General features: G+C 53.6%; 1 protein-coding gene across 1 annotated transcript; it reads left to right on the top strand.

Moving 5' to 3' along the window:
* The first annotated feature begins 690 nt into the window (after positions 1-690).
* Positions 691-13,618, top strand: LOC146339244 (regenerating islet-derived protein 4-like). The gene is made up of 6 exons (XM_084808888.1): positions 691-758; positions 3,324-3,394; positions 4,611-4,723; positions 7,192-7,332; positions 11,970-12,093; positions 12,839-13,618. Exons 2-6 carry the CDS (start codon positions 3,328-3,330, stop codon positions 12,910-12,912), a joined length of 519 nt encoding a protein of 172 aa, XP_084665014.1. The 5' UTR covers positions 691-758; positions 3,324-3,327; the 3' UTR covers positions 12,913-13,618.
* Positions 13,619-14,583: the final 965 nt, after the last annotated feature.

Raw genomic sequence — 14,583 nt, 5'->3', positions numbered from 1 at the left:
GAGTGGGGGAGAGTTAACAATTCCCTCCCCAGCTGCAGCTCCCCTTGAAATTCGCCCCTCGCATGGTAATTAAGCAAAAAACCTTCTATTGGCACTGATGGACACTCAGGGCTCGGGGGAAGAGATCCGGGGCACTAGGACAGAGATTTCGGACTGAAGCCCCTTGGGCCCAGGTCTAGCAACGCCCCTGCTGATGGCTGAGATTGGGAAGCAGGATGAGGCCTCTGGATTCACAACGCCTTTTTTCTGGACAACAGAGGAGAACCTGCTTCTGCGTGCCTCTTCGCTTCCAGCCCCAGCTGCTGTGCAGCCCCAGCTGGAGCCCCCACCCCAGCCTGGACCGGAGTCCGCTTCTATGGATTCACATAGCCCTTTTAGGATATGGTGAGAGATGCCTCACGTATCTCCCAGAAACCCGTCGTAATGCTGGCAATGGCTGATCTTGTCTTTGCCGTGCGCCCCAGGGTGATCTCCACCTGGCAACCCCGGACGCCAAGCATTTCTCATGACCTCATCAGCCTCCCTGCCACCTGAGCCTAGAATTATTTTGTGCCCAGTTTCCTGGGAAATCTGCCAAATTGGATGGTGAGGTTTCTCCGATCACTTTTTGTCTGGGGTCAGGTGGATGCCCAGCTTTGTTTGCTCAGCGCCTCCTGTCCTATAAATATAGGAAGGAAATGAGACCATCCTGCACTTACTTGTCCTGGGACACCAACCCCTCTGGAGAAGCAGCCATCTAGGAAGAAACGAGCAAGCAGGTGAGTCTGTGCAACTCCACACCTTTGCCCCCACCCCACTACCTGTCAAGAAAATAAGAGGACCCAAGCTGGATCAGAGAAAAAATCAGTCCAGTCCAGTATCCTGTTTCCCACAGTGGCCAGCCAGATGCCTCTGGGAAGCCCCCAAGCAGGACATGGGCGCAATAGCCCCCTCCCACTGTTGTTCCTCAGCCTCCAGGAGGTAGCCTATAGCCATCGTGACTAGTAGCTAGGGATGTGCAACGGATTTGGACCAAATCTGAAGCTTGAGCAGAATCAGGCCTCTTCAGTCCAATTCTGTTGGGTCCAGAGGCAAAGTGGGCTTCTCTCTGAAGCCAACAGAACTGAAGCCACTCCAGAACAAGATTTTGCTTGCAGCTCGTGTATCAGATATGCTACATGGACACAGACTTATATGTCTCCAGGTGGCATCTTTTGCTTTCATTTCTCTAAACTCTGCAGGGGGAGGGGGAGCAGCTGAGTGACTGGCAGGTCCACCTTCTAACTCTAGTGAACTTTTTACCAGGGGCTACATTATTGGTCAGCACCTGGAGTCCCAAGAGCCAGTTCTGGCCCGTGACCTCGCCCTCCCTCCTCCTCCTTCCCCAAACTGCCAATAGGTAGCATCAGGGCAGGAGCACCTCTTGGGCAGTCAAGACGAGGAAGTCAGCCTCTGGAGAAGAGGAGGGCAGTTACAGCTGCCGTGAGCACACAGCGACCTAGGGATGTACGAATCCCTTACCTGGTTCCGGTTGGGGCATCCACTGGGGAGGGGGGAGGTGATCCGGTCCTCCCCCTGGAATCCTCGACGCGGGGGAGGCAATCCAGTCCTCTCCCCCAGAATCCTGCCCGGACGGCTCCGCTCCGCAGCCATGCCGCGGAGCCGCTGGCCGGGCCAATCCACAGCAGGGCTTCCAGCCACTGCCGGGCTGGTGCGGACGCAAATGGCGTCCTGCACAGGGGACGCCATTTGCGTCCCCATGGTAGCCTGTGATAGGCTACGTAAATATTTACATAGCCTATCACAGCTAAAGCAGGGACGCATATGGCATCCCCTATGCTATTTGCGTCCCTGCTTTAGCCGTGATAGACTACGTAAATATATACATAACCTATCACAGGCTAGCGTAGGGACGCAAATGGTGGTTGCTATGATGGCCGCCATTTGCGGCTGCAGCAGCCCAGCAGCAGCCAGAGCTGCTGCCGCCGCTTCATCCGCCGACGGAGCTGCCACTGGAGCTGCTGGAGCCACCACCAGGTAAGTCTGTCCTGGGGGGATTCCGCAGGGGGGCAGGAGGCTTCTAAAGAATCCGGCCTCACTGGAGTCCGTGGCAGAATTCTCCACCGTCCCTAGAGAAACCTGGGGTGTGTTTCCACCAGCGATTTACTCCAATCTCGCTGCGTGTGGAGGTCGCATATTTTACTTGACATCGTGGCCATCCAGCAGGTATCCCGGAATTTACTGCAGAAAAAATGGTTCTTCTGAGACTGGTTATAGTCCAACTTTTCGTCTTTACTTTGGCTCGGTTACAGTCCTGTTGGGGTGTGTTCCATCACCCGCACTTGCTTCGGTATCAGAGTCCTGCCCATGGGGGCGTGCCACTCACCTGCCTGTGACCTCACTGACCCAACCCCTTTTCTCCCTGTTTCCCAGACGTTTCAATGCTGTTTTGGAGCAGGATACGGAGGGACCAACTTTTTTAAAAAACTTTGAAAATAAGTGCTAGAGCACTTATTTTAGGGTTATTGTGCTAGAGCACAAGTGTGTATAAGTGTGCTACCGCAGGCAAGCAAGTACTCCCAGTACAGCCTGAAAATCAGTTTTTGTCAGGTCACTTCCCCAGAATGACACATGGGGAGGATCCGCAGCTGATATTCCTTTGTGTCCTTTGGTGCCATTTTGCAAACTTCATAGTTCAGCTTTCATATTACACACTAAGGCATTATCTCATAACAGCATTGCAGAGATCTTCCATCAGTACATATACCCTCTATGTCAGTGCTATTTCGTGATAGCAAGATACTAACACGTATTTATGCTATTGCACAATAGCACTATCACGCATTTGTACATTAGTTCAGGAGCACCTGCTGACTCCTTTTGTAATCCATGAGGCTTATTCCCGAACTGCACTATCACACATTTGCACTATTGCGCATTTATTCAGGGGTGTCTGCTAATGCGGTAGCCTAGTATTTAGAGGGAAAGGGGGGAAAAAACATGGGCGGAATGGGGCATTGGTCTGGGAAGTCTACTCAGAAGTAGCTCCTGTTGTGGTTGATGAGGCTTGTTCCCTAGATTGCCATTAAGGGGAGTTGAGCCTGGAGGGGGAGCCTCTCTGGTTGAGCAGCCCCTGCCAGTTTGATGACGTCCACTTCCAATCCCCCCACCCCACCCAGAAGTATGTTTCCGTCAGTGACTTATAATGGTACAGTGCAGTCCTTCGTGGAGCCCTGCACAGAGCCATGCCAATTTCATGAAAACTCCTGGAAGAGGCCAAACGGAGAGTCATTTTCCTCCCCCTTCTCCTCTTTGTTAATGTTGCTCATCTGTTGTTTTCCCAGGAAGATGAGACAGAGCATCTACCTTGGACTCTGCCTGCTGGGCTGCCTGATCTTTAACCCCTTGGTGGAAGGTGAGTGTTTGGAGGAACTCTAAATCAAGGAGGGGGGTGTTTCAATTTGCTTTTATTTAAGACAGCCTTCCCCAACCTGGTGCCCTCCAGATGTTTTGGACTACAATTCCCAGCCTTCCTGACCCTCGGCCATGTTGGCTTGGTCTGATCGGAGTTGAAATCTAAAACATCTGGAGGGGACCAAACTGGGGAAGGCTCATCTAGGGCTTTTAGCCAATTAAAGAAATGAGTTTTAATTGGTTATTAAATTGGCTTGGACAATGGGCCGTGTATCTGACACACAGTTTTGTTGCCCCCTTCAACAGCTTGAGGCCCAGACATTTAGCAGGGGAAGCTTTCCCTATTGTTGCGAACAAGTGATTTGGAGAAAAGTTGCCTTTTTACTGTCTCTGTGCCTGGCTGCTGTTGAAGGCAGAGGTGCAGGAAAGAAGTGGCAACAAGGTCACAGTGCCGCATGTGGCAGAAAGCTGCAGGGGGTGGGATGGAGAGGGGGGCCAGTTCTGTTGACACAGAGACGCTGGTGCTTAATCAGCCCACAAGTGTGCTTATTGGCCCGCAGGCCCAAACAGGGCAATGTAAGGTAATTGCATCCGGAAGAAAGAAGTGCCGTCTCTCTTCAGTTTTCCGGAAGAACCTCCCCCGCCTTCTGGTCCGGAGGCTGTCTTTGCTCACCAAACAGAAGCAGGCACGTGGCTCTGGCTGGCCCACGCTTCACGTTCCTGCTTTTCCATGTGTTTCTAGCACAGCCCATCTCAGCCTCCATCTGACTCGTGCAGGCCTTGCTTGGCGCAGGCGGTGGGTAGAGGGGCCAACGAAAGGACCTTGGGGGGAGCAGAGGGGAGAATTTTTATTTTATTTATTACATTTCTATCCCACCTTTCTTCCACCCTGGAACTCAAGGCGACTACAATCAATTCCCTGGTGGTCTCCCCTCCAAGCACGGGCCAGACCCAGCCCTGCTTCGCTTCAGCATGGGGCTGCCTCATTGTGTCTTCGGACCACGCCCCGGGAGAAGCCGGGCAGCGGCACCCGTTGCTTAACTGTTCGTTTTAAGGGCAAAGGTCTGGGTGGCAAAACGGCAGCCCTGGATGTGTGAACACACTGCTGCCCAGCAGGGCTCCAGCTGACCACGGCAGTTTTCTGGTTTCCAATGTCCTTGTCACGGCCAGAGTTTGGGCTGCTTGTCCCAGTCCCAAATGCCCCCTGTCTCTCACAGGCGCCAGCAATGCCACCGTGGCCTCTCGGTCCCTGTGCGGCGATGGCGTGCTCTACTACAAACGGCACTGCTATGAGCTGGTTGGCCGCGCCACCTCATGGGCAACCGCGGAGGTACGTGCACCTGAGGAGCAGAAAGGCCAGTGTTTTCTGGGGAGGGGGGAGCGAGACAGAGGCGAGGGGGGAGCACACGAGTGGGGTGGGGGTGCAAAGGAGAATGACAGAAAAGAACAAGATGTGTGACTGGACGGGAGGCATCTCCGAGGACGGGTGGGCAGGCTGCATGTGCCCATGGAGGGCTTTTTAGCGCAGCCCCTGTGGGTGTCTGAGCCGCTGCCACTGCCATTCCCACTCCCACAAGCAGGGGTGCAGCGGTAAATTCTGACGGGCAGGCACGCACCGTGACCGTCCCCAGGGCCAGGCCCCCAAGGGGAGCCCAAAGTGGCAGGCAATGATGTTGATCCCTGTCAGGGTTCCCCTGTGTCCTGGACCCCTTGAGCAGCTCCTGAAGGATCTCTTGCCTCCTTAACAGTCCCAGCTTCCTTCTTTCACCTTTCCCTTTCCAATAACGTGGGGTTTAGGCTATAGACATGGGGCGACCGACACTCCAGCACAGGGTTTAACCACAACAGTTTACTGGTAAATTAAAACACGCAAACTACAACTAAAGGTATTTACAGAATAGAGCTATTCTGATACAAAAGGCATTAAGAGAACATAAATGTTGCAAAAACACGAGTTCCTCTACCCTAGCTGCACTTAGACTTCCCCAGGCTGCTTCTTCCCTCTCCTTCTTCAGGCTCTAGACTCCCCAGCTCTGCTCTTACTGCTCTGGTCTTTCTAACTCTCTCTTTTTACACCCTCCTCCCTTGAAAACAAAAGTACTGTTTCAAACCTGGAGAAATGAAACCTAACTCAGAAAAATGAAACTTAACTGGAGAAATGAAACTACTCTTCTGAAGGTTACCACTCCCACCCTACCCCCTGCTTCTAGGCCTGACCTTTTTACCCTGCCTCTGTAGGCCTCAAGCCTTCTCAATCCCCATCAGCTACCCAGTTCTGGCCATTCCCATCTCTGCCAGGAGCAGGTCCTCTGCAAAGCTAGTGGGTCTGAAATGCCCATTCAAGACCAGGCCACCCCGAAGTACTTTGCACTGAGACAACGAGCCCCGCCATTTCTGGGAAAGGCGTGTCTCCCCGCACCCCAGCTCCTGTGAGGGTTGCAGCTAAGCTCAGAGGGAGCAGGGCACGGCCAGCCCGGGTCTTGGGGGGCCCTTGGGCCAGACCCCCTCCAGGGCCCCTCCCTCAGAGAGTCCACCTTCTCCCCGCCACAGTCACCAGCTGCTCTTGCTCTTCCTCCTCCTCCTGTCACTGCCAGGCGGAGAGCCAGGGAGCAAGGAGGCCAGCGTGTCTGCTGCTCCTCCTTCTCTCCAGCACCTCTGTCTGGGCCGGAGCGAGAGGCAGGGGAAAAAGCAAGCGGCAATGCTGCAGAGGAGGGGCAACTCCAGGGGGCTCTTGTCATGGGGCCCTGCTGGTGAGGGCCCTCAGCAGATGCCCAACCAGGCCTACCCTTGACGCCAGCTGTGGAACAGGGGCTTCTGAGGGGGATGGCCAATGACCTCCATCCCTGCAAAGAGCCTGTGTGTGTTGTGTGTGTGTGAGAGAGTGTGTGAGAGAGAGAGAGAGAGAGAAAGGGAAGGAAGGCTGTGGGAGGGGGAAGGGGAATGCTGGACCTGCTCATGGCCAGCCCCAGCCCAGGCCCTGCCCACCAGCCTGCAGCCCCAACTAACTGGCCACCATGCACGCAGCCCTCCAGGGCGAAACGCTCGCCCGCCCCTGTGTTACAGGGTATAGTGCTAGTCCTTGTTTTGGCGAAGCCCTGACTGGCAGCAGCTGGGGTGGGGAACGGGGCCCTGGGTGGGTGGAGTGCACACGCACTCTAGGGCTCCGCAAAGTGGCCGAGGGACCCTGGAGCACCCGGCTCGGGTTGTGGGTTGGCAGGACGCCTGCAGCCTGCCTCGGCCAGGAGGGTGCGGCACACTGCCTGGCGGGCACGCCAGATGGCAGAATCTTATCAGGCCCCACAGGGCTTCCTTGGGTGCCCTGAAAAGTGTCGTCTCCACCAGCCTCACCCCGCCGCCAGCACCTGGGATTGCTCCCGCAGTCTGGGCAGCCTTGACGTGGGACAGGAGATGCGGCGGTGCCTTGCTGATCTGTTTGAAAAGTTATACCCTGCCTTTCCATTGGAAGGGACCTAAGGAGGTCTTCCATAACCAAAGAAAATAAAACAAGCAATCTTTTAAAACACAAAACAGCGAGTGGGCCTCCAGCAGCAAAACAAAGAGGCCATGGGTAGGGCTGAGCAAAAGCAGCCTCCCCGAGTCCCCGGCCCTACTTGTGGCAGGAAAATGGAGGGTGCTATCTTGCTGAACTTTCCAGGGGGTGGTGGAATTCTCCACCAGTTTGTGGGGAGAACTAAAAAAAGATAATTCCAGGGGCAGGAGGCTCTGAGAAATTTCAGCCCTGCTGGGTGCAAAGCAGTGAAAATATCCTATTATTTGTTGCTTTTCTTCCCTTTGCAGATCAAGTGCCAGGAGCGAAATTCCGGGGCTCAGCTGGCTTCCATTCTTTCTGTAAATGAGGGGGAAATAATTTACGATTATCTGAGAAGCTTTTCGATCAACAGTGTCTGGATCGGTCTGCAGGCGACACGCAGTGGCGTGGTGGGTGCCCTCATTCAGGTGTACTCACTGGATCTAGGGATGTATGAAAGTTACTTACCGTTTCGTGGATCTGCTTCACGGGGGGGAGGCGCTCCATCCCTCCCCCTGGAATCCTCAATGGGGGGGGGAGGCGCTCTGTCCCTCCCCCCGGAGACCTGCCCGGCCGGCTCTGCTCCATGGGGATTCCGCAGAGCCGCCGGCCGGCTCCGCCAGCAGCCAGACATCCGGCCGCTGGGTAGCAGGGACGGAAATGGCAGCTGCCGTAGCCACCACCGTTTGCGTCCCTGTATTCAACCGTGATAGGCTACGTAAAGACTTACGTAGCCTATCACGTCTAGGTTAAAAACAACAACACACGTACGCAAATGGCGGCAGCTACGGCGGCTGCCATTTGCGTTCCTTATTCTTCGCCGTCTTAGTCTACGTGAATATTTACGTAGACTATTATGGCGAAAATAAAGGGGAATGCAAATAGCATAGTAGACGCTATTTGCATTCCTTTTTGATTCGCCGTTTTAGCCGATGTAAATATTTACGTAGGCTAAAACAGCGAATCAAAAAGGAACGTAAATAGTGCCCACTACGCTATTTGCGTTCCCCTTTATTTTCACCATAATAGTCTACGTAAATATTTACGTAGACTAAGACGGCGAAGAATAAGGAACGCAAATGGCGGCCGCCGTAGCCACCGCCATTTGCGTACGTGTGTTTTTTTTAACCCAGACGTGATAGGCTACGTAAGTCTTTACGTAGCCTATCACATCTATGTAAAAAAAAAAAAAATGAGACTGCAAATGGTGGCGATGGCAGCCGGTCGGAACACCAGCCGCCACCAAAGCTGCTGCTGGAGCCACTGCCATCCGGAACGTCCGCCCCAGGTAAGTCTCGTCCTGGTGGGGATCCGCGGGGGGGCGGGGGGGCAGGCCATTCCACCACGGATTTTGGGGGGCCAAATGCCAGTGTATTTGGCCTCACTGAAATCCATGGCGGAATTCTCCGCCATCCCTAACTGGATCTCTCTTCACTCCGAATCAGTGTCTTTCAGTGCCCCCTTCAGGTGTTAGCCCTTCACGTGGAGGGCTTGGGGATCTGTGTGGGGTATTTCTGAGACTGGTTCCTAAAATGCCCTTTACAGCATCCTACCTATCATTTATCTGGGTCCCGTTCCCACCTCTATGACGGCTGGCGGAGCGGGGGGGCTCCCCTTTACCCACCTGTGCTCGCTTGTCTGTTTCTTAAAAAACTGGAGAGTTCCTTGACCTCCTTGAACTTGTTTCAGAATCTCTGCTTAAGCTCTGTGCGTTTCTGGCTGCCTGACTGGTATATGTCATTCTGCTCACCCCGGTTCTGTGGGCAGGGGCACGGGGCTTACCCGCTTTGCTTTCCTTTAGAATGAGGTCAGCGGAGGGTGTCTGCCATTTTGTGATATTTGCATTTATTCACAAGTATACAGGCGAAGCGGTGGTGGGCTTAGATACCCCAGCAGAACACACACACACAGTCATCCTGAGCTCCAGCTTCACTCCCTGACCCTGCTTCCCCTCTGTCTCAGTCCCCAAGCTGCTTCAGGACTACAAGCTGCTTGCTTTTTCCACAGAGACATTGAGGACCGCGACATTCATCAGGGGGAAGAGGCCGTTCAGACCTTTGTTGGCCATTAAGGCCCATCGACTGGTTGATTCACCTATCAGTAGATCTGCCCAGGCCAGATGATGGCCAGTCGAGAACGACTGAGTTGGATGGGATCCAACGCCCAAACTCATAATAACATAGACAAACATGGCAATAGGATCTGTATGTGTATCGGTGATACAAAATGAGAGACAAATGCCTTGTAGACACTGCTTCCTGCCACTGGAATCTAGCTTCACCTCTTCAGCACACGCTGGGGACCACACGCTCAATTCATGTCCTCCCCCCATCTGTTCTGGGGCCTGGACCATGTCAGCAGCAGCACCAGCTCCCTCCAGCAGTCCCTGGATGAATTTTAATGCCCCTGATTATTCTGGGGCTCCTGCTCCTCCCTCCCTCCCTCCTACAGCCACATCCTGTTGCCCCTCCTGCTTGTGCACAGGAAATCCCAGCAGGAAGTGTAAGGAACTCTGGGATGCGTAGTTCATAAGAGAACATGTCACGCAGGGAGGCATACTTCTCCCTCCCTCCCGGACCAGGAACTGCTCGCTGCTCTGAACGTGGCTTGTTCTGTTCCAACATACCTTTGCTTGATTTCAGCAAATCTCACAAGATCTTATAAGACTGCACAGAAATAAAAGGCAATATGTTTGCATAGATATTTCCTTGAGCATAACTGACAATTCACCACTGTTTCCCCCATGGCTTGGGGCTTGCAACCCACACTGTGCCCCGTTGAACCTCAGGCCCAGATACAGGACCCTCTCTCTCAGTGCTTGGGCCCTGTGTGCCCCAGATTTGGGGGCACATGCAGCTATTACTAATTATTGTTTTCTTCTAATATGAGAGGATCACAGAACATCACCCTGATTCTTTTGCTGCACCCCAGAGAATTTGCAAGGGGCCCCTTTGACATCCTAGAGGGCCTTGGAGCATGGGCCTCCTCTGAGGCATGAGACTGAGCTCCAGTCTGCCATGAGACTGGGTCTCAAGAGCTAAACAGACAATCTGCATGAAGACACTGGGGGCTGCGTCTGCCTTCCGTTTGTGACTCTGTCATGGTCTAGGGCCCAACCCCTCATCCTCAGAGGTTGAAGCTCCTGGATTAATAGGTAAGGGAGAGGGCTTGGTTACAAAAGGGCATCATGAGCTTCCCACCTCCTTAGGATCAAGTTCTCCAGGAAGGCTACAGGCACCAGCTGCCCTGTGTCCAGAGACAGTCACACAGCTGATCTTGGATTCTGAGGATTCTAGCCATGAAGATACCACCATGCTGCAGCCACCTCGGTGTCACTGCAGCCTAAGGCTGCTGAAACAGACCAAGCCCCTTTAAAGGAGAAGGCCTCCATCAACAGGGAGGCAAGACTTACCAGCCTAAAGGAAGCCAAAACCATACTTAAGGCTCAGTTGCAATCTACAGCTTGTTGGAGCAACATAGAGGCCAGCTTTTCTGGCTTCAGCCCCAACATCTCCTGGAGCTCTCCATGGTGCTACTTTAGTCCTATTCCTGCCTCTCTGAGAAACCTGGCTCCTCCTCGGTCAGAATCCACTGAACCTGATTTGCCATAAGACCTTGGTGTGAGCCAGACCGCATAGTGCCCAACGAAGCTAGGCTCTCGCTGTGACTGGGCTTGCCAGCTGAAACAGAACAGACTCTTGGCTCCAGCCACTTCCAGCCTCCCCTCCCCTGATCCTTTATGTCAGAGCACATCAGCTGCGGTTGTAGCCCTGGCTCAAGAAGCTGCTCCTTGTGATCTGTCCAGGAGGCCCCATGATTAAGGTGGCCGCATTGGCAAAACAGAGCAAAAAAGGTTGCAGATTTGCATAAAATTTGCACGTGCAAATTCATTTATATAGGTATGAATTTAGGCATAATTACCATGATTTGAGTAGACATCCAGCACATTTCAGCCTAGTGGGGAAGACTGGGCAGGGGCCCTGTGTGCCTGCTCAGTCCGCTGTCTAGGTGCTGGCTGTGGGGGGGGCAACTCCAAGGCCCCTGCTGCTCTCCCTCGTTAGGGGTCTTTCTCTTTGGACTGGCCATCCTTCAAATAGAGGACTGCCCTCTGTAACATAGGGCACGTGGGCAGGATGACTTCCAAGCTTGCTGAGGTTGCTACGGGCAGCCATGTGCAGTCCTCCGCATCCCTGGATCCTGGGGTGCCCCTCTGAGATTGCACATGGCTGCTTCACTGGCATCCTCTTCCCTAAAGATCTTGCCACCACAACCGATCCCTTGACACGCAAACGCCCCTGTGCATTCAGATCAAGGTGGGCCTGTCAAAGCCAGCAGCCTGTTCCCCGATGCAGCCAGGCTGAAGCCTCTGGGAAGCCCGCCAGCAACGCACAACAGGAACCACCCACTCCTGCCGTTTGTGCCAGCACCTGCTCTCCAGTGGAATACCGCCTTTGTGCCTGGAGGTCCCACTCATTACTTCACATAATGCGTGTGCCCGTTACCACATCTCCTGGCAGTTCCACTTGTTCACCCTGAACCCACCGTCCTCCTGCGTCGCGGCACGCACACCCGCCCCCCACCCCTGCCTTCCTGTGTTTTGGTTTCCCAGGAGCAGAAAGGCCTCTGGCTCCATGGTGGAGCAGATCCGTGGCATTCAGAACATCCCAGGCTCGAGACCTGACATGTCAGGGGTCTGCCGGAGTCCTCTGTGAGCCACTGCAAGCCAGAGCAGCCAGTCCTGGGCCGGAGGGGTGTGTGGCTGGCTCGCTCCATGGCAGCGCCAGATGGCCACGGCTTCCCCTTAGCAGCCCTCTTTGTGCCATCCGTGTGTGTGCAGATCCTTGCCGTGCTTCTTCCCCCACCAGCACAGACGCCCTGCGGTGGTCTTGAGCCCGGCCTCCCCACTGTGTGCAGCGCCCAGCGTTCCCAGCCAGCACAGCCTGTCTGGAGGCCACCATGTTGGAGAAGGCTGTCTTGACCTTGCTCCAGGGGGCAATGCCTTGAGCTCCCCTTTCCTTAAAGAAGTTTCTTCCCATTTCTCGCCCAGCAGCATATGATCTGGCAGTGGAGCGATGGATCCTCCTACAGTTCGCCTCTCTGGGATGGATGGAGCCCCAGCACCTCCCTCTCCTCAAACAAGTGCATCTCCCTGTACAACCTCCAGAACTCAAGTACGCAGCAGTGGTCTTGGCAGAAAGATGGATGGTTGGGGGCAGGAGGTAGGGAGATATGCCCAGAGAGAACAAGGCCTCATTTCTCACACCCTTATCCACACATTCCAGAGAGCGAGAGAGAGAGGAGGAGGAGGAGTGAATCTCTGGTACTTCAGGGCCCTGTGAACTCTCTGTGCCCATGATTGTACCCTGAAAAGGTGGAATTTCAAAAAGAAAGACCAACACCAAGTTCCTAGCCCTTATGGCTTCAAAGTAAAGATTGAGACTAAGGACCTGGCAAAATCTCAAACGCCACAAGGAAACCGTATTTCGGGGGCAGCGGAGTTGCTCTGCTTTACTTGACATTCTGTCCCTCCCCCGTCCCCATGGCTGGCAGAACGAGAATAATTCAAAATCCCCAGCTAGGGAAAGCCCGGGTGGAGCGAAGCCCACCGAGGCACCAATTTCGGTCCTCCATTGCCTCCCCTGTGCAGGGAAGGTGGAGGAGCACAGTGGCTGAGATATGGCTCAGCTGCACCCCCGCCTGCTCTCCCTTCTGAAAGGGAAACGGGGCTTCAGGGAGGGAAGTTTTGGGGAGGGGTCTCCCCTGACGCCCTGTGGGCTGGAGGTTCCCCATCCCCAATTTATACCATCCACAAAAGAACGTGGTTCTGACTGCAGAACTTCCCCAGTAAGTCTCCCAGCCTCCTCTGCATGCTGCCAGTCAGGGCCTAACGTCCACTCTCGCTCTTCTGTCCTGTAGATTCGCAGAAATGGTGGCAACGCTCTTGTTCCGACGCCTTGCCATACCTGTGCAAGTACAGGGCCAGGTTTTAGGCCTGTAGTAGATGCCCAGCATCTAGGACCTGAACGGCGCTTCCTAGTGACCAGGATGGATCTGGCCACTTCGGGCAATGCCTCTGATGCTTGGGTGCTGCGGTGTCAAGGGACCAATTGCCTGCCCGCTCTTGAAAGATCTGCTCCCAGACTTCAGCTGCAATGTCCCTTTCCCCTGACTCCTGCTTTGTGAATCTGCATCAAGTCAACCCTCTTCTTCAGTTTTATTCTGTTGTCCAAGAGCAGAAACCAAGAGGGGTTTTTCCAGGCCAAAGTCCAACTCGGTTTCTAATTCGCCTAAAAGCCAAATTTGATGATGGCTTAACCGTTTCTTGTTTCACAGGGAAAATCTCACTGTGAAATTTGAAATCCGTGTCATTTTTTCTGTAGTAAAGGTGCCCCCTGTGTGGTGAAACAGAGGATGTGCACATACAGAACACCCTAGTACGCTAGTTTGAGCTTCACCTAAATTGTGGATTACTCAGTCCAGCTCTGAGAAGGTCAAGGAAACGCCCCTTTCTGCACTGAAATGTGAGCGAAAGCCGTATCATCTTGCGAGCTGCGCAAAGATGTACCACCTGGGTTCTTTTTCAGAAGTGGCCTCTGCAGCACAGCACAGGATGTCTGCTGACCTTGGGCCCCCTTCTGCCTTCTTACTGTTTCTCTCTCAGCCAGTCGTATTACAATAAACTCTCTTCTCAGCATGAAGCTCTGCGTGCATCACGTTTGTCCTGATCCAGCACATTTAATTAATTTATTATTTACAGTCATTCTAGGCAGTCTTTTGGGGAGAAGGTGATCTACAACAATAAAATAGACTAATGTAGTATTAAAACAACAAACATTCATAAAAACAAGAAACACCAGCAATGAAACATCTGACCGAGCCAGTACTACAAACCTACATTGCAATTGCAGCTACTGCCCAATAAAACAGTCGGCGAGGGCGGAGTAAGGGAGTCAGTGTTAAGGGCCTTCCCAAAAGCCTGCAGTGTTGGGGCCTGACAGCCCCTTGAGAGCAACCCATTCCAGAGGTGTGGGGCCACTGCAGAAAAGGCCCTCGTGTACTCACCCACCTAACTGCCTTCAGAGGTGGACTAGTGAGAAGGGCCTATGTTGCTCATCTTAAAGTCCTGGCTGGCTGATATGAGTGAGAGCAGCCTGTCCAGTAACTTGGTCCCAAATAGTTTAAGGCTTTAAAGGTCAAAACCACTTTAAACTGGGCTCAGAGATGCACTGATAACCAGTGGGATGTTCAACAGAAGCCTATGGGAAGTTCAGCTGGTCCTGGGACAACAATCTTGAACCCCAGCCCGCACTGATGGTATGTCTGCTTTCTATATGTTTCCATTCTTTTTTTAATTCTCACCTTGCTAAGCGGTTTCTCAGCTACCCCAGGCCCATCTGTGTGTGTGTGTATGCTGGACCGGAGAACAGAGTTAGGAACAGAGAAGGGGCCCTGGGAAAGGCAGGTGCCTTTTACCAGGGATACTGTAAAACTCACGGCAAGAAGGCAGCACTCCCTATGCAGATTCCGTGCAAGACCCGAGATCGAATCAGGGCTCCAGGCCAGAACTTAAATTCTTGAAAGTGGATAAGCATCGTTCACAAAACCAAGGCACACAGGAAGCTGCCAGGGCCAGGGCACACCCACTTGTCGCCTGAAACAGT

Source organism: Heloderma suspectum, chromosome 7 (genome assembly GCF_057233095.1).
Source record: "Heloderma suspectum isolate Gila_16-S chromosome 7, 16-S_ref, whole genome shotgun sequence".
Classification (NCBI taxonomy): Eukaryota; Metazoa; Chordata; class Lepidosauria; order Squamata; family Helodermatidae; genus Heloderma; species Heloderma suspectum.
Note: the sequence above shows the minus strand (reverse complement) of the source record. Positions and strands in the feature narration are given on the sequence as shown.